At 37.6% G+C, this 26,095-nt stretch overlaps 1 protein-coding gene across 2 annotated transcripts in view; it reads right to left on the bottom strand.

The window, feature by feature from the left end:
- PPIL4 (peptidylprolyl isomerase like 4) overlaps positions 1-26,095 on the bottom strand; it is a 42,142-nt gene that overhangs the window by 5,780 nt on the left and 10,267 nt on the right. For both annotated transcript variants that reach the window (XM_027603166.2, XM_027603168.2), the window contains 11 exons: positions 23,326-23,393; positions 23,174-23,238; positions 22,792-22,909; positions 21,466-21,608; positions 20,468-20,564; positions 19,614-19,730; positions 15,806-15,930; positions 14,261-14,327; positions 10,325-10,436; positions 8,658-8,754; positions 4,292-4,439 (listed from right to left, as the gene is read on the bottom strand). In XM_027603166.2, coding sequence (XP_027458967.1) covers positions 4,292-4,439; positions 8,658-8,754; positions 10,325-10,436; positions 14,261-14,327; positions 15,806-15,930; positions 19,614-19,730; positions 20,468-20,564; positions 21,466-21,608; positions 22,792-22,909; positions 23,174-23,238; positions 23,326-23,393 — 1,157 coding nt within the window. The remainder of the gene's footprint in view (positions 1-4,291; positions 4,440-8,657; positions 8,755-10,324; positions 10,437-14,260; positions 14,328-15,805; positions 15,931-19,613; positions 19,731-20,467; positions 20,565-21,465; positions 21,609-22,791; positions 22,910-23,173; positions 23,239-23,325; positions 23,394-26,095) is intronic.

Below are 26,095 nucleotides of genomic sequence, written 5' to 3'. Positions count from 1 at the left end.
ACTGATGTGTAAGTATAAAATCTTTAGTAATTATACAAAAAGGCACTTAAGTGCTTTGAGTGTTTAAAATAAGAGAGAAGGAGATAAAAGATTATACAGTATTTAATTCTTTGAAAAACTTGATGAAGCTGAAAATCTGAAATGACTGAAACCTTAAAACCTCTCCTACTTGGAGTATTTTTCAAAGCTATACAAGCTTTAAAGTTGGGCAGCTCTAGGTTCAAATGGTCTTTGCCATTTACGAGATATGTCAAACAAGAAATAATCTTGAGGTTAGATTTACCAGGGAAGGTTTCATAGAGAAGTTAGGACTTGATATTAACCTCAAAGAATGAGTGGGTTTGGCTGTGGATTGGCTGCAAGAAGGCTAATGCACGGAGTAGAAGTGAAAACTGAAAAGCAAGGAAGAATCACCACCATGTGCATGAAGAGGAAAAGGTCAGATGGCTGGATGAAGCCATATTAGAACTAATCTTTTAAGTATGTGCTAGCACAGTGCTAGGTGCTTTTGGAGTACAATATTACCCTCATTCTAGAAAATAAGGAAAGTGAGACTCAAGAGATCTGTACAGGGTGGAGATAATTTTTTAATTGATCAGTAACTTGACATATAAAATTGCAAAGGAAGTGGTACAGAATAATGAAAAAAACCCATACCTGAATCAATATAATGTTAAAGTTCTAGCTCTCTCATTAAACTATAAAGGGCCACAGGCCTGTGGGGTCAGGATCTTTACATCTAAGGGGAAGGGAATGAATTAGATGAGCTGTAAGTCCTTTCCAGTACAGACTTTAAAAAAATTCTATCATTTTATACACTTAAGCCATAAGACAAAATAACTAAACTAGTATGTGGCTAAAAAGGAAAGAAAAAACACCATAGGGCGCCTGGGTGGCTCAGATGGTTGAGCGTCTGCCTTCGGCTCAGGTCATGATCCCAGGGTCCTGGGGTCGAGTCCCACATCGGGCTCCTTGCTCAGCAGGGAGTCTGCTTCTCCCTCTCCCTCTCCCTCTGCTTGTTATCTCTCTGTCTCTCTCACAAATGAATAAATAAAATCTTAATAAAAAAAAAGAAAAAACACCATAAAATGGCCAATTTATTTATTTTTTAAGTGGACAATTTAAAGCAATCACCTGAACCTATCCAATGATTTCATGTAAAGCAGTCCAAAAAAATCTAAACTAAAAGCTATCCTTGCTCAGGTCTCTAGGACTAAATCAAAGATTTAGTTAAATCTAAATCACTAAAATAACATTAACTGATCAAAATGACAGCAAAAATAAGAGTCCCCAATTATAAGAATAATAAACACCTACAAAAGCCACAGAGGAGGACTGACAACCAGGATGCATACTTCTCAGCCAGGCAACCCACAGCCGAAAGCTCACTTCCTGGAACCCCAGTAAAACCCAAGCCTCAACAACATAGTAACCATCTCTGGAATAAAGACATGAGGTGGAAAAATTAAACAGAGAAATTTTCAAATTGAACAGTAAGGCTGTCACTCAATAAAAAACAAAGAACTTGAAGAAATAAGTTAAAATATTCTTAGGAAACTAGGCCCACCGAGCAAAATATCAACAAATAGGAAAATCTGAGCTATACCTGAGAATAACCTAGTACTGAAAATTCCCTTTAATGATTATAATCTTGAGACTGAAATCAAAAGGATAAAAATCAGAATAATAAAACAAAAAATTGGGCCCACTAAACTGTTAAATACAGATGCTATTTTATTGGAAAGAAAATTAGTATACTTGTATTATTAAATCAAAGTGCAAAATCAAAAAACATTTGCTTTGAGGGGAGAAATAAGTTAGGAGATTATTAGTTGGAACCTAACAATTTTATAATTGCCAACTGATTTAAAATTATTTTAAAAAGTTCTAACGACATTCCCCCAAAAAACTACTTGATGGCTTTTACTCCATGCCAAAAAAGAAAAATATTTTCTATTGTAAAGTTTTAAAGTAATCAAACAGCAGGATAAAAAAGATGCACAAAAGGGGGAATCAGAGACTTAAAATGCAGCCAGATTTTGGTTTTCTGGACCTCTGATTATTGCAAATAGACCAACATACTGCACGTCAGGCCTAAACTCACTGACGAGTCCATGTGCAAGTGCAGGACAGGAAGCTGCGGCTAAAAAAACACGGACAGTGGTCGGGAGTGACGCAGGGGGCGGGGATCAACGAGTTCCAGCATGTCAAAAAACATGCTAAATATTCATAGAAATGTGACACAGCCACCATTTCAAAAGACTGGGGTGGTCTCAGGCCAAACTAATACAGTACAGAAATTAAAAGGGAGCTGTGCCAGGTAGATCACACTGGAATATCACACTAGGGGACCAATTTTATTAGACTAGCAAGAGAAAACTGCCAGCAATATACTCCAGGTCAGAGCAGCAGCAGAGCGGCTAGGAGAACAAGTCCGGATTTATACTGTGGCTCTGCTACTTATCAGCTCTGCAAAACCAGAGCAAGTCACTTAAACTCTTCAGTTTTCACTTTCTCGGTTGTGAAATGGGGAAAATCGTATCCACCTCACATTGTACGCACACAGACACCACTAGCTGTCACTGATTCATGTGCGTCTTAGTTGGGAGAACTGAGTAACAGAGGAAAGGTGTGACTTAAACGCTGAGGGCAGGGCATGAATGAGGGCACTCTTTAAATAGCAAAAAGGCTATGGAAAAAGAGAGGTCCTCAAGATGACAGCGAGGAGCAGGAATACATGCTATCTAGAACAGAGGAAACTAAAAATATTATATATAAAGTACATAACTGCTGAATTTTTTTAAAAATGAAGAACAACCCATGAAACACACCGAGGGGCTGCCGTGGGGGCAGAAGTGAAAGGTGGGGGGAAGAATCTAGGTTCTCCACACATACCACTTCGCAGATTTTACTTTGGAAGCATACAAGAAATTTTTAAAACTACAAAACACACAAAAAATTATTTAAAGCAATCTCTAAACATTGAAAAGAAACAAATTAATTAAAATATGAATCCAGTGAATGGCCTTACCACAGAAACTATTCTGATTTAAAACACAGGAATTTAAAAAAGAATAATATAATAATTTTATAACTGCCAACTGATTTAAAATTATTTTAAAAAGTTCTAACAACATTCCCCCAAAAAACTACTTGATGGCTTTTACTCCATGCCAAAAAAGAAAAATATTTTCTATTGTGAAGTTTTAAAGTAATCAAACAGCAGGATAAAAAAGATGCACAAAATCTGTATGAAGAAACTTAAGATAAAGGGGATTTAGTGTCTTATCAAAAATTATATAGCATGCTTCGGCTAAAACAGTGATCTTTTGACTCCATGTCCAATGCTGTCTTAATTAAGTTACATGTCTTACATCGTCCCTTTCTTCCTTATATGTTCATCCCTCTCTAGATCCTAAATTCTCTGAGGGCAAAGATTACCTGTCATTTTGTGTCCCTGCAGTTTGGGCAGGAGTGGGAGATGGGGATGGAGATTTAAGTGTCTAGAGAAGAATCAAGATTCAAGAAATGTTGGTGGCAGGGCACCTGGGTGGCTCAGTCAAGTTAAGCGTCTGCCTTCAGCTCTGGTCATGATCCCAGGGTCCTGGGATTAAGCCCCCTGTCAGGCTCTGAGCTCAGCAGGGAGTCTGCTTATCTCTCTGCCCCCTCCCCCTCCCCATAAATGTTTCACAGGTCTTAAAACTTCAAGAGCCGGGAGCCTGAGTGGCTCAGTCGGTCAAGTGACTGACTTTGGCTCAGGTCATGATCCCAGTGTCCTGGGATCAAGCCCTGCATCGGGCTCCCTGCTCAGCAGGGGAGTCTGCTTCTCCCCCTCCCCCTGCTCATGCTCTCTCTTTCAAATAAATAAATAAAAATCTTTAAAAAATATATAAATAATAAAAAATAAATTAAAAAAAAAACTTCAAGAGCTATAAGTACTATCCATAACACCTGGTGATCAGTTAAAATGACAAATGAGCACTTTTTCAGCACAACCACACTTGCTCCTGATGGGAGTTAAGTAAGTGTCCACAGGTTCAGAAATCACTCGTTTCACAATATGGAACTGAATGATATACTAAGTTACTTTGAAAACAATCTTTTATCATTTGTGATCTATATTCTCAAAAACTACAGTCCATCACCCCAGTGAAACCATTCTATGTTCTAGTTAGGAACATGGCCACCCTTTCAGAACTATACCCTTTCCCCCTACATTATGTCACTTAGAAGTAATTTACAGAGGGATAAAATAATTCTCTCTACAGCTAAGGCTGGACCTTACAAGTACCTGATTAGTATTTCTGATCGGCATGTAGTCCTCATCTTCTTGTTCTTCAGAGCAGTGACGAGTTTTCTTCTTGTGTTTTTTACTTGTGTGTGAGTGACTTGATTTTGAATCTTCTGCTTGCTCCTCTAGTACAAGATCATATTTTGCACTGCAGCAGCTAGTTAAGGACAGATGTGAGAACTGACACTGATAATACATCAAAACATAAGAATCTGGTAAACAGAGGTGGCCATGACGCTAAAAATTTTTTAAAGCAAAAAGCACCTCACAAGCATAAGAGTCTTTTTCTAAAACATAACTACTTCGTATTTTCTTTCAGGAAAAACGGAAAGAACCCTGACCTTAAATAAACAATTAACAACTGGCAAGTGAGTGGGCAAAAAACATGGAGGGCAAAAAAAGCTAAATCCACAAATGAAAATTTAAGTAGCCATAAAAAATAAGGAAACCTATTTGTCAGTAATGAAAAAAAACTTAAACTTACAAAATGAGGTAAGTTTCACTGGAAAAAATTAAGATATGACAAACCCCAATGCCAGAGGAGCTACAGGAGATAGAAGATACATTCCTGTGACTCCTCTGTTGAAGTACTAATTAGTTCAATCCTATAGGAGGAAATTTAGCAATGCCTCGCAACAGCCGCCACATTTAAATTGAAGAATTTATAAAAGATTAAAATAAGTTAAATTAACAAAGGTATATATATAACAATTATTTTTTGTAACAGAAATCAAGAGTAACAAAAGCCTAGTAATAAGGACATTCTTAAATATACTGTAGAACTTCAACAGGATATACAAAGAAAGTTATTAGCAATGATAAGTAAATGCTATGAAAAAAACCAGAAAAGTGTTTATGAAAAATTAAAAGTGGAAAAAGCTTGAAATAAAAATTGTTTATACCATATGGTAATCATAACTTTACAAATCATAAAAGATCAAGATGTGAAGGAAACAACGAGAAATGGTATCATTTGTCTAGATGGTAAATTGTGAGTGGATCTTTTTTTCTTAGTTGAAGTGTAGTTGACATACAATATTGTATTAGTTTCAAGTGTACAACACAGTGACTCAATATTTATAGACGTGAGTGAACCTTAATTTCACATAAATGTGGTATGAAAATTACGATAATGTGTTTTAATTCAGAGAGATGTATTTTCTCTAATATACTATCATGTCTTAGAATAAGAGAAAATATAAAACCGTTACACCCTGTTGAAAATAATCTCAAATTCTAAAATAGTGTTTGAGGAAGGCTGACAAGGGCCAGAATAGTGGTTTTCAAAAAAAAAAGCTTAGGAGGAAGCCCAAAATGCAGAGCTGTTTTAGAGGCGTGTGCAACTAGAGGAATGGTGGACACACTTCCCCCAGGACTAGAGCGTCAGGTCTGTTTTCACGACACCGCAGCTCTATGCCTTCCTCAGGGACATCTCACTTCTACATAACATTAAACAGGAAAATGCTGCATCCTCTTGGCTTTTCACAAGATGGCTAAAGATGGCCAGTCAGCCTGTACCATATCCTATTCCTACTCCATTATCTCTAACTTCTTTTCTCCTTTATACTACGTCACACTGTTTCCAGAGTAGCTTCTGGAGCCTCTCCTTTTGCAGGTACGAATTCAACAGCCCTTGCCCAGGACTTCACTTACTGTGTTGCTTTACACATGCAGCTCCCTCCATCCAAAACCCATTTAGTGTGTCACAGCCAGCATTTTGTAATAATGTAGAATGGAAAACAGAATATATGGCACCTAATAAAAATACTATGGCATTTCTGTTTCAATTATGTGTGCGCGTGAATGGCTGTACTTGGATTGTGCTAGGCATAACATAAACTAGATTTCTTAAATGATGGATCAAGTCAGAGAAAACAGCCTCCCATCATAGCTCTTCCCCCATATTCAAGGTGAGCTTTAATGTCACTTCTCTTAGTGTTACCTGAGGGTCCTCCCTGATTCCTCACCTCTACAAGCCCCATATCCCACAAATGTACTTCTTTGCAACACTCTAGACATATTTATATTTGATTCCTGGTAATTATTTAATGTCTGTTCATCCCCCCTCCAACAATAAAACATAAGGTCTATGAGGGCAGGGGCTATGTTTCACTGCTAAGCTGGCTGTGTAACAGACGCCAAATAAGTACTTGTTGATTATTTACCATATCGCCAAGACACTTGTCACATCTCTTCTCCCTCGTTTACCCACTATCTTCTACTCACTACTATAGGCAACACTTGCATGTGTCAAATCCTTCCGAAGTCCTTTGAATTAACCATAAATTTGTGATCTCTCTGACTTCCTTTCCCCAATTTATTCCCCAAGGTCTACCCTGGCCAAATTAAACTTGCCTTTCCTTTTGTTCTATTTTTAATCTTATTAGTAGTCTAATTTACAATAATTTCTCTTTTTCTCAAGATCCATAAAAGTGTATCTCCACCATGCCTTTTTAACTTAAAGCTTATCTAATTATATATTTAAAAAAACCCACTAAACTTATCTGATTATTAGATTGTCCTCTGAATCTCCTTTCCCTGCCATAGTAAAAAAGTCACATAATACATAATATACAAGGTAGGTAAAAAAAAAAAAAAAATATATATATATATATATCTCTTACATATTATAAACACATGTTCTGTCACTCTATTATTATACCTGAGATTATAAAGGCCTTGCTAAAATGAAATCAATTACCAAGAAAGACTATCTTACTGGGTGAGACTGAAGAATTTCCTTTTTCCTTGTTTAATATTCTGTTTGAGAATGATTAACAATGGTTTGCATCAGGTCATGTCTGTCTTCTCCATCAATTTCAAAAGACTGAAAGCTGACACTGTTCAATACTAGCCACATGTGGTTGTTTAAATTAATTAAAATTAAGCAAACTTTAAAATTCAGTTCCTCAGTCCATTTCACATGCTCAAAAAACACATGTGGTTGGTAGCTACACTGGATGGTGGAGATAGTTTCCATCACTGTAGAAACTTCTATTGGATAGTAACTGGGCTACAGATTTATTCTCAAACATGCCTGGTTTCTTTTCTTAGCTTTTAGTAATCTATCATCTTGAATTTAGAACATTTTAATACTACATATTCTTCCTTTTCAGCCTGAACTATTTACCTCTATGAGGAAAAAGATGAAAGACACCTCCTTGTACTTTACACTCTATGTCTGCACTTCCTTTTATCTGCCCTACACACTTCCCTTCTGCCAGCTGCAGCTACTAGTGGTTAGCCTAAATTTAATTTCAAAGATTTGTTAAATAAATCTCAAGTGTATCCCACCCATACCTTTTATGATTTTAATATTTCAATCATATCCCCCCTTACGTACATCTTTTTAGACTACATCTTAGCTTACTGTTTGGTATGCTTGCGTGTGAAAGCCGCCTCCTCGTGTCAGCACATATCAGACTTTATCCTCCTGTCATGCCTCTTACACCTTACAATGCTTTATGCACTGTAGACAGTCAACACAGTTTTTCAAATGAGTGTATAACAAGTCAACCTGATATTCATCTTTCCCTGATGAATACTTGGAAAAGAAATGTCTAAGACAGGTGTGGGAAAGAGAATCCCTAAAACACCAACAGAAATTAGGAAACAAAGAAACCATTTACCAGAAAGAATCACAAAAGAAATAACTTTCGCAATGTGAAGAGTGATAGATTTATAATGAGAATATCAATGAACAAATTAAAATGACATAATGTAAACAGTATGTTTCACTGATTTTTACTTGTCTCAACTAAAACTTGGAAGAACCTAAATTAAAATGGTCAAGTCAATGGATTTCTTTTTAATCATATAAAAGCTAACTCTTACATACAAATAGGAGCCTAATAAATATTTGTTGCTAGACTGACAATGTACTAAGCAGAAAGAAGCAACCTAATCATGTAAGAGAACAACAGGATTTTGTTAATCTACATATTTGCCATCCAAAGAAGTTAAACATTATGAGGAAGGTTAACACCAAGAATTTAGCGTAGCTACACGAAGAAAATTTCTGAGTAAGAGGAATTTAAAACATTACAATTGTATACAAAATACAAATCTTACCTGAAGATTTCAGAATAAGTGTTAACCTTAACCTAAGAGTAAGGAGGGAAAAGAATTAGGCTAAAGATTTTTTTCAACCCTAACCTTATTCGTACATTAGAGAACATACCAAAAAACAAAAGTTTATGTAAGACGTTGAAACAGGATCACAATAAACTAAACGATGTCTTCACAAACCACTGGATTCAGGAACCTTATCTTCTACAGACTGTGACTTTTTATAACATATCACACAGTATTCTACACAGAGTGGATGGTCTATACATATTGACTAATTGGTTATTGTAAAGGATACTCCTGCTTGGGCTTTACTTTATCTTTCAAAACTAAATTAGATGGTTTATCTTGTTCCTTTTCATATTCCTTGAAATCACTCTTGGTGTATTTCCCACCTATTTATTAAAAAAAAAAAAAAAGACTTAGTAAAAAAACTCCCCTAACTTATTAAAGAACAAAAATTAATGTTAAGAGGTATAATACATCAGCTATTTTATAAATGGCATATACGTTGGCAGACAGAAAAAGGCTGAGAAGAAAACAAAAGAAGAGTAATTCATTCTCCACTACTATTTCAAATGAAACCCGTTTTGCTAAGTAGCTATATGCTGCCACCTAACGATATATGTGAGTAATTACAACATCAAACTTTCAAATCCTAAATGACACAGTGAATACATTTCAATGGGAAATAATGCAGTATTTAGCTAGAGCCATTAAGTCCAGGAGAAAATTAGGTCCAAAGGAAATTGAGGGCTTGAGACTGGAGTCTGAGATCTGAGAGGCTTAGAAGTTGTAAAGAAGTGAGGCTTTAGGGGCGCCTGGGTGGCTCAGTCGGTTAAGCGACTGCCTTCGGCTCGGGTCATGATCCTGGAGTCCCGCGATCAAGTCCCGCATCGGGCTCCTGGCTCAGCAAGGAGTCTGCTTCTCCCTCTAACCCTCCCCCCTCTCATGTACTCTTTCTCTCATTCTCACTCTCTCAAAATAAATAAATCTTTAAAAAATAAAAAAAATAAAAAAAAAAGAAGTGAGGCTTTAAAGATCTCTGATCTGTCAGAAGAGACGCTGACCAAGATCTCCAGAGCACCAAGCAGATAGCAGGACAGCAGGAATGTACACAGAAGTTCACTAAAGGGTGTGAAAGGGGAGGGCTGGCAACAACACCAAGCCTAAGTCACCTATATTCCCTCCCAAGTGCCAGAAATGAAATCAACAATCCCTTCAGAAAAATAGGACCTACTGTTATATCTTGACTGGCCCTCGGTGGCAGGGCCAGGAAAAAGCATCCTATGCAGCCCCTCTACTCCCAAGATGAAAACTGTATGTATAAAATATATATACTTCCTTTTTTAAAAGAGAAAGCTAACAAATATACATAAAACCTACATGGGAATAAAAACATGAAATAAGAGGAAATTCTAACATAAACACATATGTATGTATGTTCAAAGAATGTATGTGGAAAATAATACAAGAAACGGGTAAGAGTGGTTACCTCTGGGAAGGGAAATGGATAGATGAGGGAAGGGAGAGTTTTTAAACACCACCTTTTCAATTTTCTACCATGTGATAACTAAAACAAACAAACTTCAAAAAAACTTAAGAGTTTTGCACCTAGAAGAACCAAGCCATCACAACCATCAAAATCATTACTTTGCAAATATGCCATGTTTGCAATGGGTAATTATAAGTAATTTATAACACAAAAATAGTAAATATATTCACCATCAGCTTAAATACACATATACACACACACACACTCCCCTGTATGTTAGATTCTTGCTAGCACCTACATGAAACCATAAGTGGCAGAAGTTCCATCAATAAACATTTCTCCTAATGAACAACACTAAGGCAAAGGAGGTACAGGCACACACGTGCACACACACACACGCACACAATGCACACGCACGCACGCACACGCATGCACAGTGAACAGAAACAAAGGAAGCTGAACCAACATACCTTTTCCTTTCCACTTAACCTTTGCAACAGACTGGCTAAAATCCACATGTATTCTTCTGTCGTCTATAAGGACATTGTCCATTTTGAAGAACGCCTTCTCACAATCTTCTTCCTGATAATAATTACAAAAACTCAAGCATAAATCTTTATGGAAGAAATTTCTGCAGCTAGAACAAATACTGAAAACACAGCAAGTCTGTTGTTACTAACACTAATATTTGAGTGCCTATCGCACACCAGATGCTGTTGCATGCTCTGCATCTATGAGCTCAGTTAACTCTGATACAAGCATATGAAGTACTACCTATTATTATCTCCATTTTCTCAAAGAGAAAACATCCGTTTAGAAAGGTACAGAAGTTGCCAAAGGTCAGCTGGCAAAGGTGAGAGCCAGGATTTGAGCCGAGGCAGTGTGACTGTAGTGGACATACATACACTTGCAAATTGTGCTGTACAAGTCCATCTACAAACCCTTTCATTCGAAACCCAAAAATATTCTGAAAGTTGAAAGCTGTTTTTATAAATTTGGTGTTAAAATCCATTTGACAGGGGAGCCTGGGAGGCTCAGTCGTTAAGCGGCTGCCTTCGGCGCAGGTCATGATTCCAGGGTCCTGAGATGGAGCCCCACATCAGGCTCCCTGCTCGGCAGGAGGCCTGCTTCTCCCTCTCCTGCTCCCCCTGCTTGTGTTCCCTCTCTGGCTGTCTCTCTCTCTGTGAAATAAATAAAATCTTTAAAAAAATAACATAAAATCCATTTGACAACAAAACTTGACCTAACAGAAGACCGTGGCCTTGATTTGTTCCACTTAGTATGAATATGCATTTGTTTCAGTGTAAAAATATTTTGTGAATGATTATGGAGTGCTGACCCAGAGGAGTATTACACAGTCCACACCTTTCTAAGTTCTGAAAAAGCCTGAAATCAGAAACATAGCTACCCCCAGGGGTGTGGATAATGGACTGTGGGCCTGAGATACCAAGGTCGGTGTTACATAAGGATTCTTCCTGTCAGCAACTTCACAAACCCCCTATTCTCCATTTCCGACATCTGAAGACTAGAAATGATGCATTTCAACCCAGCATTGATCAATTATCTCCTATATTCCTGGAAACATTCTCTGGCGTGCTCACAACTTACTAGAGACAATTCAGAGAAGAAGATAAAAAAACAAAAACTAGTTATAATTTATTTATTTACCATGTATGTCAAGAATTAAATGGATTATAAACTCCATAAAGATATAAAGCTTTATTCATCTTTGTATCTACATCATTTAGAACATCATCTCGCACATGATAGGCAATCAGTGTTTTGCTTTTTTTTTTAAAGCTCTACATCCAACATGGGGCTCAAACTCATGACCCAAGAGGCGCATGTTCTACTGACTGAGCCAGCCAGATGCCCCAACAATCAATGTATGTTTGATGAATCTGTAATGATTATACTTGGGCAGGCATAACTGCATCACTGTGCCCTTTCCCTAAAGAGAAAGTTCTCAGATACTTTACACTTATGTAGGCACCTGACTTATGACAAAGATGGCACTGCCAAGCTGTGTGGATAGGACAACCTTTTCAATAAACTAGGCTGAGTCCCCTTGCTATCCAATGTAAGAAAAATGAAATTTAACATGATACACATAATACACAAAAATCAAATTACAGATCTAAATGGGAAAGATTTTTCACAGCAAACCTTCTAAAGGTAGCATTGGAGGATATTTTTTTTTAAAGATTTTATTTATTTATTTGAGAGAGAGAGAATGAGAGACAGAGAGCACGAGAGGGAAGAGGGTCAGAGGGAGAAGCAGACTCCCTGCTGAGCAGGGAGCCCGATGTGGGACTCGATCCCGGGACTCCAGGATCATGACCTGAGCCGAAAGCAGTCGGCTGAGCCACCCAGGCGCCCCAGCACTGGAGGATTTTTCATGACTGTGGGGGTAGACAAAGTTTTTTAAAACCAGCCATAAGAAAAATATTGACGAGGGGCGCATGGGTGGCTCAGATGGTTAAGCGTCTGCCTTCGGCTCAAGTCATGATCCCAGGGTCCTGGGATCGAGTCCCATGTCAGGCTCCCTGCTCCTTGGGAGCCTGCTTCTCCCTCTGCCTCTCTCTCTCTCTCTGTCTCTCATGAATAAATAAATAAATAATCTTTAAAAAAAAAGAAAAAAATATTCACAAACTGAAGTAAAAATCAGAAATTTCTGCTTATCAAAAGACACCATTAAAAATGGGGAAAAGGCAAATCTATAGAAAAGATACTCGCAACACATATAACCAAAAAATAAGCTTGTATCCAGAAAATGTAAAGAATTCTTACAAATCAAGAAAAAGGCAGCCAAACATGCAATCAAAAAGTGGGCAAGTCTTGAACAGTTACTTCATTAAAAAAAAAAAAAAAGACATCCAATGCAATAAACATATGAAAGGGGGTGCAACCAAGGAAATGCAAAATAAAACCATCATAAGATACCACTACACACTCACCAGAATGGATAAAAATTTTAAAGACTGACCATACCAAGAACTGACAGGGACTCTCACACATCGCTAGTGAAAGCGAAAATATAACCACTTAGGGGAAAAAAAAATACAACCACTCTGGAAAACTGATTAAAATAATCTACTATAGCCACAACTACCCTATGACCCAGCAATTCACTCATAGGTACATACCCAACAGAAATGCATACATATGTACACCAAAACATACGAAAGAAATGCCTTACAGTAGAACCATTCATAATAGCTCAAAACTACAAGGACCAAGCTGAATGGAAATCTAAATTGTTTTATATACACATAATAAAATACTATATGGCAACAAAAATCCATATACACATAATGAAATACCACGTCAATGGAAATTAATGAAAAAAGTTAACATGTTACTACATATGAAGTAACATATAAATCTTACGAATACAACACTTAAGCAAAAGATGCTGGACACAAAAAACACACACTGTGTTTACATTTATATCAAGTTTAAAATTAGACAAAACAGGTCTATAATGTTACAAGTAGCAGTGACAGGGAGGGCCTCTGGAATTCTGGTTTTTTCTGCTATCGCAGTGCCTAAAATATAGAAGGTATTCGATAAATGCTGTGGAATAACTCACTTGGAAGGATAACTGTCACTTGGAAGGAGCTACTAGTGGACACACATCAGTCCAAAGCTGCATAGAAATGACACAGCCTCACATAGCAGCTAAAAGCAATAGGAGCAGTGTCAGAGTTTTCTAAATTCAAATCCCAGCTATGACATTCACTAGGGGCATAATTTTAATCAAGTCACACAACCACTATATGTCTCAGTTTACTTATTTGGAAAAGGAGGAAAGTACCTATCTATCTCACAGAGTTGTGAGGGTAAAATGCAGGTCAAGTAGTATAATGCCTGGCTTAAAGAAAGTTATTTGAGTGACATAAGCTATCATCATTATTATTATAGGTCTAGAAGATACTATCTAATCCAATATTCAAGTTCTATTTATAAGGAGGCTAATGCCTAGGAATAAGAGTCCTAAACAAACTGACAAATACCATACAATAGGTGGTCAGTGACAGAGTTCGGGTTAATATCTAGAACTTTACATCCAGTCCAGTTCTCTATTACTCAATTACAGATCTACATAAACAATGCTGAAAAATCATTTATACAATGTGAAGGATTTCACCTAAAACTTTAAAGTTTTAAAGATACATAAACTCAGACTGCACCTGACCCTAAAGTAAAGGTACACATATTAACAACAACAGATGTTGAATTTACCCTCTATTTGAATATAATAAAATTATTTTTCTTGGGTACCTAGAGAAAGGGTAAATTAATTTTCTAATTTCAGAGACTAGAAAGTTCTATAATTTTTCACATTTTAACACTATATAAGAACAAAATAAATATAAACTTAAAATACGTATACTATGACCTACCTTTTCAAATTCAATAAAAGCATAACAGAGGGATTCTCCTGTCTTCCAATCCCGAATAACTTCACAACTGAAAGAAAGTTTGGAAAAAGTGACTTTAAAGAAAAAGCATTCACTCTTACTCTTCAAAAGTGAAGAACAAAATAAGCCAGTTATTAAAAGTCAAAGTTAAGGGGCACCTGGGTGCTCAGTCAGTTAAGTGTCTGCCTTTGGCTCAGGTCATGATCCCAGACTCCTGGGATCACACCCTGAGTCAGTCTCCCTGCTCAGCGGGGAGTCTGCTTCTCCCTCTGTCTCTGTCTCTCTCTCTCATTCTCTCTCACATAAATAAATAAATAATCTTAAAAAAAAAACCTCTTATGGGGCGCCTGGGTGGCACAGTCGGTTAAGCGTTAAGCGTCTGCCTTTGGCTCAGGTCATGATCTCAAGGTACTGGAATAGAGTCCCACATCCGGCTTCTTGCTCAGAGGGGTGCCTGCTTCTCCCTCTGCCTGCTGCTTCCCCTGCTTGTGCTCTCTCTCTCTCTGACAAATAAATAAATAAAATCTTAAAAAAAAAAAAACCTCTTATAAAAAAATCAAAGTTAAATTCGTGGAACTATACTCCTCCAAATTTCTTCAATAACAATTAAAAAAAAGTAGTTCACCAGTGTAGTAACAAAATTATCTCAATTCTACTCTAAATGCCCAATCTTGGCCTATAGTCCTAAATTTCTAATGCACTGAAGAAAGTGTAAGATAAACTATTTACCTCCCTGTGCCAAAAGTAAACTACTGCTAAAAAATTCTTTTAAGTCATAATTCACTTCTGGTCCAAATGTAGATGAATTACAGAATATCTCATGTTACTGTAAAATAATGTATGTATATTCATGCATATATACACATTTAGTAAGTTTATGCTTTGTAGTTTTTGAATTTTAATATAAACCAAGCTCAAATTTTACCCCGTAAGTATAGCTGTTATATAGAACTAATCCATCTTGACAAGTAAAAGGACCAATAAGATGGGAGTTAAACCATGCAGCTTGTCCATTTCCTCACATAAGTCTTTTATTTTATTTTTTATTTTTTTAAATTTTATTTATTTATTTGAGAGAGTACAAGCAGGGGGAACAGTAGGGAGAGGGAGAAGCAGGCTCCCACTAAGCAGAGAGCCCGACGTGGGGCTCCATCCCAGGACCCCGGGATCATGACCTGAGCTGAAGGCAGATGCTTAACCGACTAAGCCACCCAGGCGCCCTATAAGTCTCATTTTAAAAACATGAAACGAGGAACCTGTTCCATTCACTTCTTGCTTTAAAGCAAAAATGTGTGTGCTGGAAGTGGGACAATCATTCAATCATGTATATATATATATTTGTGTGTATATATTTGTATGCACACATACACACACATATACTTATTTTTCTTCCCTACTGTACAAAAGACTCATCTGTAAAATTCACCACTACAAAATTCCAGCGTTCACAGATTCATCAAAAAAATGTCATTAGAAAACCACCAATACCTAGTTTTTCTAAAATCTTTCACTAATTCTAGAGTTTACCTTCTTATTGGCCCAAATCTTGAGAATATTATCTCCAGATCTTCATCAGTGGTCACTGGATTCAATTTACACACAAACAGCACATTTTCTGGAGGCTTAATATCTGCATCAGGTAGGTCTCCCACCTAAATTATAAGTAAACAAAAATTTAAATCAATTCCTTTGTTGTTTCTATTCTAAATACCCTATCTAGCCCAAAATGCTGATTTCTCTAAACAACTAAATTTACATTAGAAATCCACTACAGGCTTAGGAAAAGAAATCTAAGTAAGATTTCAAAGTTTGAAATTACTGTGTTCCTAGGGGCGCCTGGGTGGCTCAGTCGTTAAGTGTCTGCCTTAGGCTCAGGTCATGATCCCAGGGTCCTGGGATCGAGCCCCACATCGGGCTCCATGCTCTGCGGGAAACCTGCTTCTCCCTCTCCCACTCCCCCTGCTGTGTTCCCTCTCTCGCTGTGTCTCTGTCAAATAAATAAATAAAATCTTAAAAAAAAAAGAAATCACAATGTTCCTGGTAGTAATATTAATAGCTAATACTTGTCTACCTCTGACTTTGTATGAGCACCATGCCTGGCACTTCATATACACTACTAATTCTTTTTTTTTTTTTTGAAGATTTTATTTATTTGACAGAGAGATAGAGAGAGCACAAGGTGGCAGAGGGACAGGCAGAGGGAGAAGCAAACTCCCCACTGAGCAGGGAGCCTGACGTGGAACTCGATCCCAGGACCCTGGGATTATGACCCGAGCTGAAGGCAGATGCTTAACGACTGAGCCACCCAGGCACCCAACTAATAATTCTTAAAAAAAACATGTGGTTTCCATTTTAAAAATGAATAAAATAAAATTCAAAAACATTAAATAACTAACTTAAGGCCACACGGTAGCAAACAACAGCTGGGAGTTAAACACAGATCTATCTGGCTTCAAAGTCCCAATTTTATCTCGTTTTTCTTTTTTCAAGTATTTGATATATTAAAAAAAGAATTTATATAAAGTATATCTAAGTTATGAAGCATGAAAATAAAAAACACCCACGATGCCAACAACTAGCTAAAGAACTAAAATGTCTCCCGTTCCCATGACTCTGCCTTTCTCACCAGAATACCAAATGTCCTGCTTTTCCTTTTTGGCCATTCCCCTATATCTTCAGTTTTCCCACGTTAAGTATGTATCCCCAGAAATATAGTTTTAGTTTTGCTTGTTTTTTTAACAAACTTTTGAAAAATATTATCATCCTGACTCTAGCCTTCTCAATTAGTAATGCCCCATTCTTTCCACACTGTTGTTCAATGTGAAACAGCAACAATTCCTGGACAGTGTTTCTAGCTTTTTACTCTTATCCTGTCATCTTCTGCTTTAGCCAAACTGAAGTCAACTTCACAGACAACTACTGCACTGAGCAGGAAATCCCACTTCCTACTGAAGAACCAGTGAGGGTGACTCTGGGAGAAAAACATGATGATGGAATTGGTTTCATTGTGGGAAAACTGTATTTCCCATGGACCTTTAGATAGGAAAACAATATTCCTTTATACATATATTCAAAAACTCTCAGAGATAATTTCTGATAACTTTATCATGTAAAGTGTCTCCTCTTGGATAAACACACTTAAAAAGCTTTTTTTTTAAATCAGAAACAGTAATAAGGAACAGAGCCAGTAAGATCTGCTCAGTGTTTCTGAAGCCTATCAAAAGACAATAATCCAGGGTGCCTGGCTGGCTCAATCAGGAGAACATGCAACCCTTGATCTCAGGGTCGTGAGTTCAAGTCCCATGTTGGGTGTAAAGCTTACTTTAAAAAAATTTTTTTTTAGAAAAGACAATAATCTGTGTCTAATAAACAGTATCACAGTATGTAAGGGGAAGAGCAAATCAGGGAAAAATTCTGAAAAGCACCTATAATACCACATCTAAAGGAAGCACAGAAGAAAAAAAAGGTTAATGAGTTAAAAAAGAACTTGCTATACTACTTAGTCAAAAGTAACTTAAAAATACTATGGGGGGGGGGGCGCCTGGGTGGCTCAGTTGGTTAAGCGACTGCCTTTGGCTCAGGTCATGATCCTGGAGTCCCGGGATCGAGTCCCGCATCAGGCTCCCTGCTCAGCGGGGAGTCTGCTTCTCCCTCTGACCCTCCCCCGTCTCATGTGCTCTCTCTCTCTCTCTCATTCTCTCTTTCAAATAAATAAATAAATCTTTAAAAATAAATAAATAAATAAATAAAATACTATGGGGGGGGCACCTGGCTGGCTCAGTCAGTGGGACATGTGATTCTTGATCTTGGAGTTCTAAGTTTGAGCCCTACACTGGGTGTAGAGATTACTTAAAAATAAAATCTTAGGGACGCCTGCATGGCTCAGTCAGTTAAGTGTCTGCCTTCAGCTCAGGTCATGATCCCAGGGTCCTGGGATCAAGCCCTGCATCAGGCTCCTTGCTCAGCAGGGAGCCTGCTTCTCCTTCTGCCTGCCACTCCCCCTGCTTGTGCTCTCTCAAATAAACAAATAAAATCTTTAAAAACAAAAACAAACAAAAAACCTCTGATGATAATCTAATATTCTTTCCCTTATAAGTTATTTTTGTTGCCCAGTTGCTCAAAAGATTTTTCTTTTGGGGTGCCTGGGTGGAACAGTTGGTTAAGCATTTGACTCTTGGGTTTCTGCTCAGGTCATGATCTCAGGGTTGTGAAACTGAGCCCTGCATCAGACTCCCCACTCAGGGTAGAGTCTGCTTTACACTCTCTCCCTCTCCCTCTGCCCCTCCCCACTGCATTCTTTCTAAAATAAATAAATAAATCTTAAAAAAGAAAAAGATTTTTCTTTTAAGTTCAGTAGCTTTCTTAGAATTTGTCATGCTGTTGGTTGTTCTGGGCCAATAGTCTCAGCTACACAGTGTAGATTTTCAAACTTTTTTTAATTCAGTAAAGTTTTCTTGAATTATAGTCTTTAATATTTGTTCCTCCAGACTGGTGATGTAAATATGAATTTTGAAAAAGATGAATTTGAAAACTCTACTATATAAAACAATGATAATAATAAAAACTGAATTATCCATTCAAATATTTATTGATGATCTACTATGTGACAGATATGCCTATTCCACAAAAAATTAACAAATGGAAAAAATGTCCAGTAGGTCAATTCATCAGTACTAAAGAATTGTTCCCCAAATGACTTCATACTGTTAGTAATACAAACAAGTATGTTTTACAGTACTCAACTTCTACCCAGGTTCCTTATATCCTGTAACTACCTAACCTCAACACTTTACAACAAGTCTTTTCAACAAAGAATTGTTCTTTAATACAAATAAAATTCGATCCAATAAACACTCTTCAAAAATGAGATGAAGATAAACAATTGAAATTCAATGAATATTTGTAAATTGTATATCCACTCCTCATTTTTTAAAAAGGCACTTGGCACTATATTGATTTTGGAACCAAATTTGTTTACTTTCATGTATTATGTCATACAAAATTTAATCCAGAAAAGAACTCTTAGCTAAATTTTGAATACTTTGACTATCAAAGAGCCAAAAATAGGGGTGCCTGGGTGGCTCAGCTGGAGGAGCATCCAACTCTTAATTTCGGCTCAGGTCATTATGTCAGGGTTGTGGGATTGAGCCCCACATTGGGCTCTGTGCTGGGTGTGGAACCTGCTTGAGATTCTCTCTCTCCCTCGCCCCCCCACGTCCCGCCCTCTCCCAACCTAAAAAAAAAAGAAAAAGAAAGAACCAAAAAATAAACTCACAACGAGCTGTATATTAAATAAATTGCAGAACAACTATCTGAACAAAGATAATCATCTTACCATTTCTAATAGAATAGCCTGAGTTTTGGCCTCTTTTTCTGCCTTTATTTCTTCTACTTCTTCAGCTGATCTTCCTTTGAAATCATCAATTTCTTCATCTGCTCCTATTCGACCACTCTGTAAGGCAGAAGTTACTTAAACATATAGTGAAAGAACTGAAAAATCTGAGAAATATGGGATATGTGATGCTTTGTCCTTGGTTCCATCAAATGTGTTAGAATAAAAACTGAAACTTACAAGCCTCTGAAAATTGATTTAAATTAATTTGATAATATGAGCCAGACTAAGCTTCTAATTTATTATTAAATCAAAACTATCTGGTATTCAACTCAGTGCTGAATGCAGAAAATAAATGACCTTAAAAATTAAGCACCAAATCCCAACTATGAAGATCAATTCAGCTTTGAGAAAGCCTCATAAACAGAAACTTATACCTTAAAAAATATGAAGGAAGAGTCTACATTATTTCACAAAAATTTCTAGGTTCTAGCATGGCTCCAGAGGGTTCCCAGTTGAAAAGCTCGCTTACAAGATAATAGTTTACCCTAGCCTTACAGCCACACTCCTAGAGTTAGGAGACAAGAAAAACATTTTCGCAAGGTATTCACATAAGCTTCCAGAGCTAAGGCTCTTCTAGTGGAACAGAAATTGAAGAAAGGAAATTAGGGAAATCAAAAGATAGCTAGAAAAATGAGTATCTCTGTGGAAGAGAAAAAGAAGGTTAAACTTGTCCTAGTAGAATTGATCAAGAAAGATAGTCATTCTGAAGAAATAAGTTTTAATAAACTAAAAAGCAAAATCTATGCAAAGCATTAATATGCATGTACATTCAATCACAAGAGGACTCTACTTACATCTAGCTGTTCCCTCGTAGGTTCTGGTGATCGATCAGGAATTAATAAATCAGGAGGGTCATCAAACGGATCATCTAAAATCACTGTATGATTTATCCTTACAAAATAAATCCAAGTCAAAGGTTTCATTTACATTATTTCAGAATTCATGTTTTACTTTTTATAAAGATTATAACAAATGTCTTAAGTATCTCTAATGCCCAAAAATCATAGGCACTTAAATTTTAATGCACAAGTATACATTACGAGAGTATACTTTCACAGTGTTACTGTTTTTCATTGTTTGATATTAGATTTACTACTCTGCATTACTCTAAAATAATATGTCTAATATTAATATGTCTAAATCTTAGTACTTTTGCCAAATTTCTCAATAATATGCATTTTTTTAAAAACTAAATTAAGGAGGGGCGCCTGGGTGGCTCAGTCGTTAAGCGTCTGCCTTCGGCTCGGGTCATGATCCCAGGGTCCTGGGACTGAGCCCCGCATTGGGCTCCCTCCTCCACGGGAAGCCTGCTGCTCCCTCTCCCACTGCCCCCCTGCTTGTGTTCCCTCTTTCGCTGTGTCTCTCTCCGTCAAATAAATAAATATCTTAAAAAAAAAAAAAAAACTAAACCTAAATTAAGGATTAATAATTCCTCCCAACAGGGGCACCTGGGTGGCTCAGTTGGTTGGGCGGCTGCCTTCGGCTCAGGTCATGATCCTGGAGTCCCCAGTCCCACACTGGGCTCCCTGCTCAGCAGGGAGTCTGCTTCTTCCTCTGACCCTCCCCCCTCTCATGTTCTCTCTCTCATTCTCTCTCTCTCTCTCCCAAATAAATAAAATCTTTAAAAAAAAAAAGAAGTATAAAAATACAAAAGGTCTTTTTTACTTTATGGATTCGTATAGTCTCATATTAATTCACATTTTGGAATTATCCAAAAACCAGTTCTATGCTTGCCATCTCCACAAACATCACAGTATTAAAACATTCTAGTACACTGAGATAGCAACCACACCTGATATCTTGATATGGCACAAAATCCTTGTCAACAAAGGTCTCATTAATTTTCTTAATTATGTCCATGCCTTCTGTCACCTCACCAAACACTGTATGAACACCATCAAGGTAATCTAGATTATCTCCTGTAGTAATAAGAAACTGAATAGAAAGACACAGAAAAATATAAATATATACCTATAATTCAAACTGAAATCAGTTACAGACTGACAAAAATACACAAACGCAATACTCTACATTCACTGCATGGATTCTTACCCACTTGTTACTAGTACTAATTAAAAAGTACAAGCTTATCCATAAAATATCAATACACATACAGATGCTTCCCTGATTGTTTAAAATACTTGGGCAAACCAAAGCTCAGTTTCTTCACATGTGAATTGTGAGTAGAAAAAAAGCATCTACCCCAAAATGGGTTGTTGTGAGGATCAGACAATGAATGAAAGGTTCTCAACATGATCTGTTTTGAAGTAATAAATACCAAAAGGAAACAGACCACAATGTGAACAGTGAGGATCCATGGATAGTAGGATTGTGGATAATGTTATACGTTTTTGTATCTTCTGAACTCCTCACACTGGACATGCCTTACATTTAAAAGAAAAAAGTACGGGCGACTGGGTGGCTCAGTTGGTTAAGCATCTGACTCCTGATTTCAGCTCAGGTCATGATCTCAAGGTTGTGAGATTGAGCCCTGTGTCAGGCTCTGCGCTTGGGTGGAGTCTGCTTAAGATTTTCTCTCTCTCCCTCTGACCCCCGCTTCTCTCTCTCTCTAAAATAAATAAATAAATAAATAAATAAATTTTTAAAAAGAACAAAGTAATTTTTTTAATATTTTATTTTTATGTAAACTCTGCACCCAACATGGGGCTCAAACTCACAACCCTGAGGAGTCACATGCTCTACTGACTGAGCCAGCCAGGCATCCCCCCAAAATAATTTTTTCATATAGAAAAAATATAGTATAATATTTTTCTTCTAACAATTATCTTTGAAATTCTCTTCTTATTGGATAGCTTAAAAAGATAACTTGTGGCTCTTTCCAGTCCTTCATTTTAAAACAAAACTCATCTTGGGGCACCTGGGTGGTGCAGTCAGTTAAGCATCTGCCTTCAGCTCATGTCATGATCCCAGGGTCCTGGGATTGAGCCTTGTACTGGGCTCCCTGCTCAGCAGGGAGTCTGCTTGTCCCTCTCCCCCTCCCCCTGCTCTCACTCTCTCAAATAAATAAATAAAATCTTTAAAAAAACGTTCTCTACAAAAAAAGTAAATAAAAATAAAAAAAATAAAACAAAACTCATCTTCTTACTCATTTCCTAACCTGAGATCCATGTTGATCACTGCCATTGTTCACCATGGACACAGTGCCTTTCTTCTTGTGCTTAATTCTTGGTACTTTTTCAGCCTCAAAAAAGCTTGCTTGATCACCATACAGTTGACTGAAAATTCACATAATAAAGTTATAAAATATAAATACTCTCAACATGAAATACAAAGTACTAGTAACAAATAGGATTACCGTTTATAGAAATGCCACTATGATTCAAAATAGTCTTTTTTTTTTTTTTTTTTGCTATAGACATTTAGGGAACTTGGAAAAAAAACTGTATTTGAATTGTATTTTAAAATGCAGATTGAAATATGTTAGATAACACTGTTAAGAGGCAATTTTATTTTTCTCACTTAAAAATAAAAGAACTCACCCAAAAACAGACTCTCCTCCACGGCCAGTCCCTGTAGGATCACCAGTTTGTATGATAAAATCCCTCTATAATAAATAGGATACTTTGTTAATTCACAGAGTTTGCTAGATCATTCCAATAATAAAGGACATGACTTATATCCACTAACTCACCTGTACATTGTGAATAAGACAATAATTGTAATACTTTATTTTGCACAACTTCAGGAAATTCAAGCAGGCTGAAAGAAAAGTAAATACTAAATTTATCATAGTGGTTCACAAAAACATTTTTAAGTAAGTAAATGCTTAGTTGGCATAATTTCATTTCTAAATTACCATACAAACACCCCCCCATGGTCAAATATCCTAAATCATAAAAAAGGCAGTAAGTCTAGAAAAAGGCAATATATTTTAAATTATCTTTTTATTCTCTTTTTCTTAGGACTTCTTGGGCATCTGAGCTACTGCAGGAAACTGACACTTATTTGGGATAGGCAACCATTAACTAATGGATTAGTTTTGCAAGAGAAAAAAAACCCAAAGAGGATACTATGGTGGAAAAGAATCTATCAGAGTATCTGAAAATGGGTACAAATTATATAAATTAGATAAAATCAAATATCTGAGACCAATTTCTTTAATGATGACTAAATAGCTCTTCACAAAAATCCATATACTTATCACGTACCAGCTTTCTCATATAAATACACTCATTTATTCAGTAAATATTTATGGAGTATCTTCTAGGTGCTTGGCACTCCTATCACAAATGCCATTAAACCATAGTCCCTCTCCTCAACAAGTTCATAGTCTAACAAACTCTCAGAACACTAAGCTAGAAACCAGACAGAAAGACCTATGAGGCTGTCCAGGGTCCTTACATCCGAGCAAAATAATTACAATACTGGATACATCTAATAATACCATCTGTGCCACCTATATAGTAAAATGGTAAAAAGTGGTTTTAAAAAAGCCACAAAGTTCAAAAGGGAGATTGTTTCTGGCCAGGGAAATTAGAAGACCTCATAGAGGCTTAAGGTGGGCATTACAAGAACTAGACAGGGGCGCCTGGGCGGCTCAGTTGTTAAGCGTCTGCCTTCGGCTCGAGTCCTGATCTCAGGGTCCTGGAATCAAGACCTGCATTGGGGGTGCGGAGCAAGATGGCAGAGGAGTAGGAGACCTAGATTTCGTCTGGTCTCAGGAATTCAGCTGAATAGGGATCAAACCATTCTGAACACCTACGAACTCAACAGGAGATCGAACAGGAGAGTAGCAACAACTCTCTGAACAGAGAAGCGACCACTTACTGGAAGGTAGGGCGTGCGGAGAAGTGAATCCGAGGTGATATTCGGGAGGATAGACGGCGGGGGAGGGGCCCCCGCCGGCCGCTTCTGGCAAGTGCTAGAGCCGCGGAGCACAAAAATCGGACCTTTTAAAAGTTGGCTCGGCGGAGGGACGTCGCTGCAGTGGCTAAGCGGGGGGTGGAATCCTCCCGGGACAGTGTGGTCTCAGGACCCTTGGGGTCACAGAGAGACCGGGGGTGCCTGAGTGCGCCAGAGCTCCCAGGTATCAGAGCGGGGAAGCCGGCTGCAGAGACGGAGCAGAGTCGCGGGCTCTCAGCTCGGGGTTGCCATAAACTGTGATCTGCGGCCCAGTCGGGGCACGGCCCCCCCCCCAGCAGGGACCCAACAAGCAGCAGATCCGGGGAGACTCCCCTTCCTTCCCGGGGAGGAGCGGTGCGGGAACGCACTGCAGGGATCTGCTGGGTTTGGAGAATCCACACGGTGTTGGGCGCCAGAGATAGCAACGCTCGATCACAGGCCGGGTGAGCCCGGAGTGCGGCCGGAGAACGGGGACACGGAAGTGACTGCTTTTCTCTGGGGGCACACTGAGGAGCGGGGCCCCGAGTTCTCAGCTCCTCCGGGTGGAGATTGGGAGGCCACCATTTCTGCCCTGGTCCTCCAAAGCTGTACTGAGAGCTTGCAGGGAACAAAAGCTCCTGAGAGCAAACCGGAGCAGCTTGCTTAGCCCGGACCGACAAGGGCGGGGCAATTCCGCCTCCGGCAAAGACATTTGGAAACCACAGCAAAAGGCCCCTCCCCCAGAAGATCAGCACAAACAGCCAGCAAGCCAAGACCAAGTTGATCGATCAAGGAGAATGGGAGAACTCCAGCGCTAGGGGAATACTGCACATAGATTCATGGCTTTTTTTTTTTTTTTTTTACCATGATTCATTATTTCATCAAAGTTAATTTTTGTTGACTGTTTTTTTATTATTTTTCTTTTTCCCTTTTTCAACCAACATCTTATCAATCCCTTTTTTAAAAAAAAAATTTTATTTTTCATTTTTAGAGTAATATTTTATCCCTTCATAGTAGTTACCCTTATTTTTGGCATATATATATAAGTTGTTCTCTCTTTAAAATTTTGAGGTACAGTTTCTTCTAACAGATCAAAATATACCCTAAATCACTAGTGTATGGCTTTGTTCTAGTCTCCTGCCTGATCACATTCTCTCCCTTTTTCCTTTTTTTTTTTCTTAAATCTTCTTTCTTTTTTCAAACAACTTATCTTACCAAGTCCTTTTATAAAATCTTTTATAATTTTCATCTTTACAGTCATCTTCCATCCCTTCATTGTATCAACCCTTATTTTGTACATATATGTCTTTCTTCCTTTAAAATTTTAGGAGGCACTTTTTTCTAACAGACCATAATACGCCCAAAATCTAGTGTGTGCCACTGATCTATGCACTAGCCTGATCATATTTGATCATATTCTGCTTTTTTTGTATTGTTTTGTTTTTGTTTTTATTTTTTTTTCTTTTTTTTATCTTTTTCTCTTTCTTTTTTCTTTCTTTCCCTTTCTTTTCACCTGGTTTCAGGTCTTTTCTGATTTGTATACAGTATATTTGCTGGGGACGTTGTAAACCTGTTAGCAT

The sequence above is a fragment of the Zalophus californianus genome, chromosome 7, assembly GCF_009762305.2.
Source record: "Zalophus californianus isolate mZalCal1 chromosome 7, mZalCal1.pri.v2, whole genome shotgun sequence".
Taxonomy (NCBI): Eukaryota; Metazoa; Chordata; class Mammalia; order Carnivora; family Otariidae; genus Zalophus; species Zalophus californianus.
Note: the sequence above shows the minus strand (reverse complement) of the source record. Positions and strands in the feature narration are given on the sequence as shown.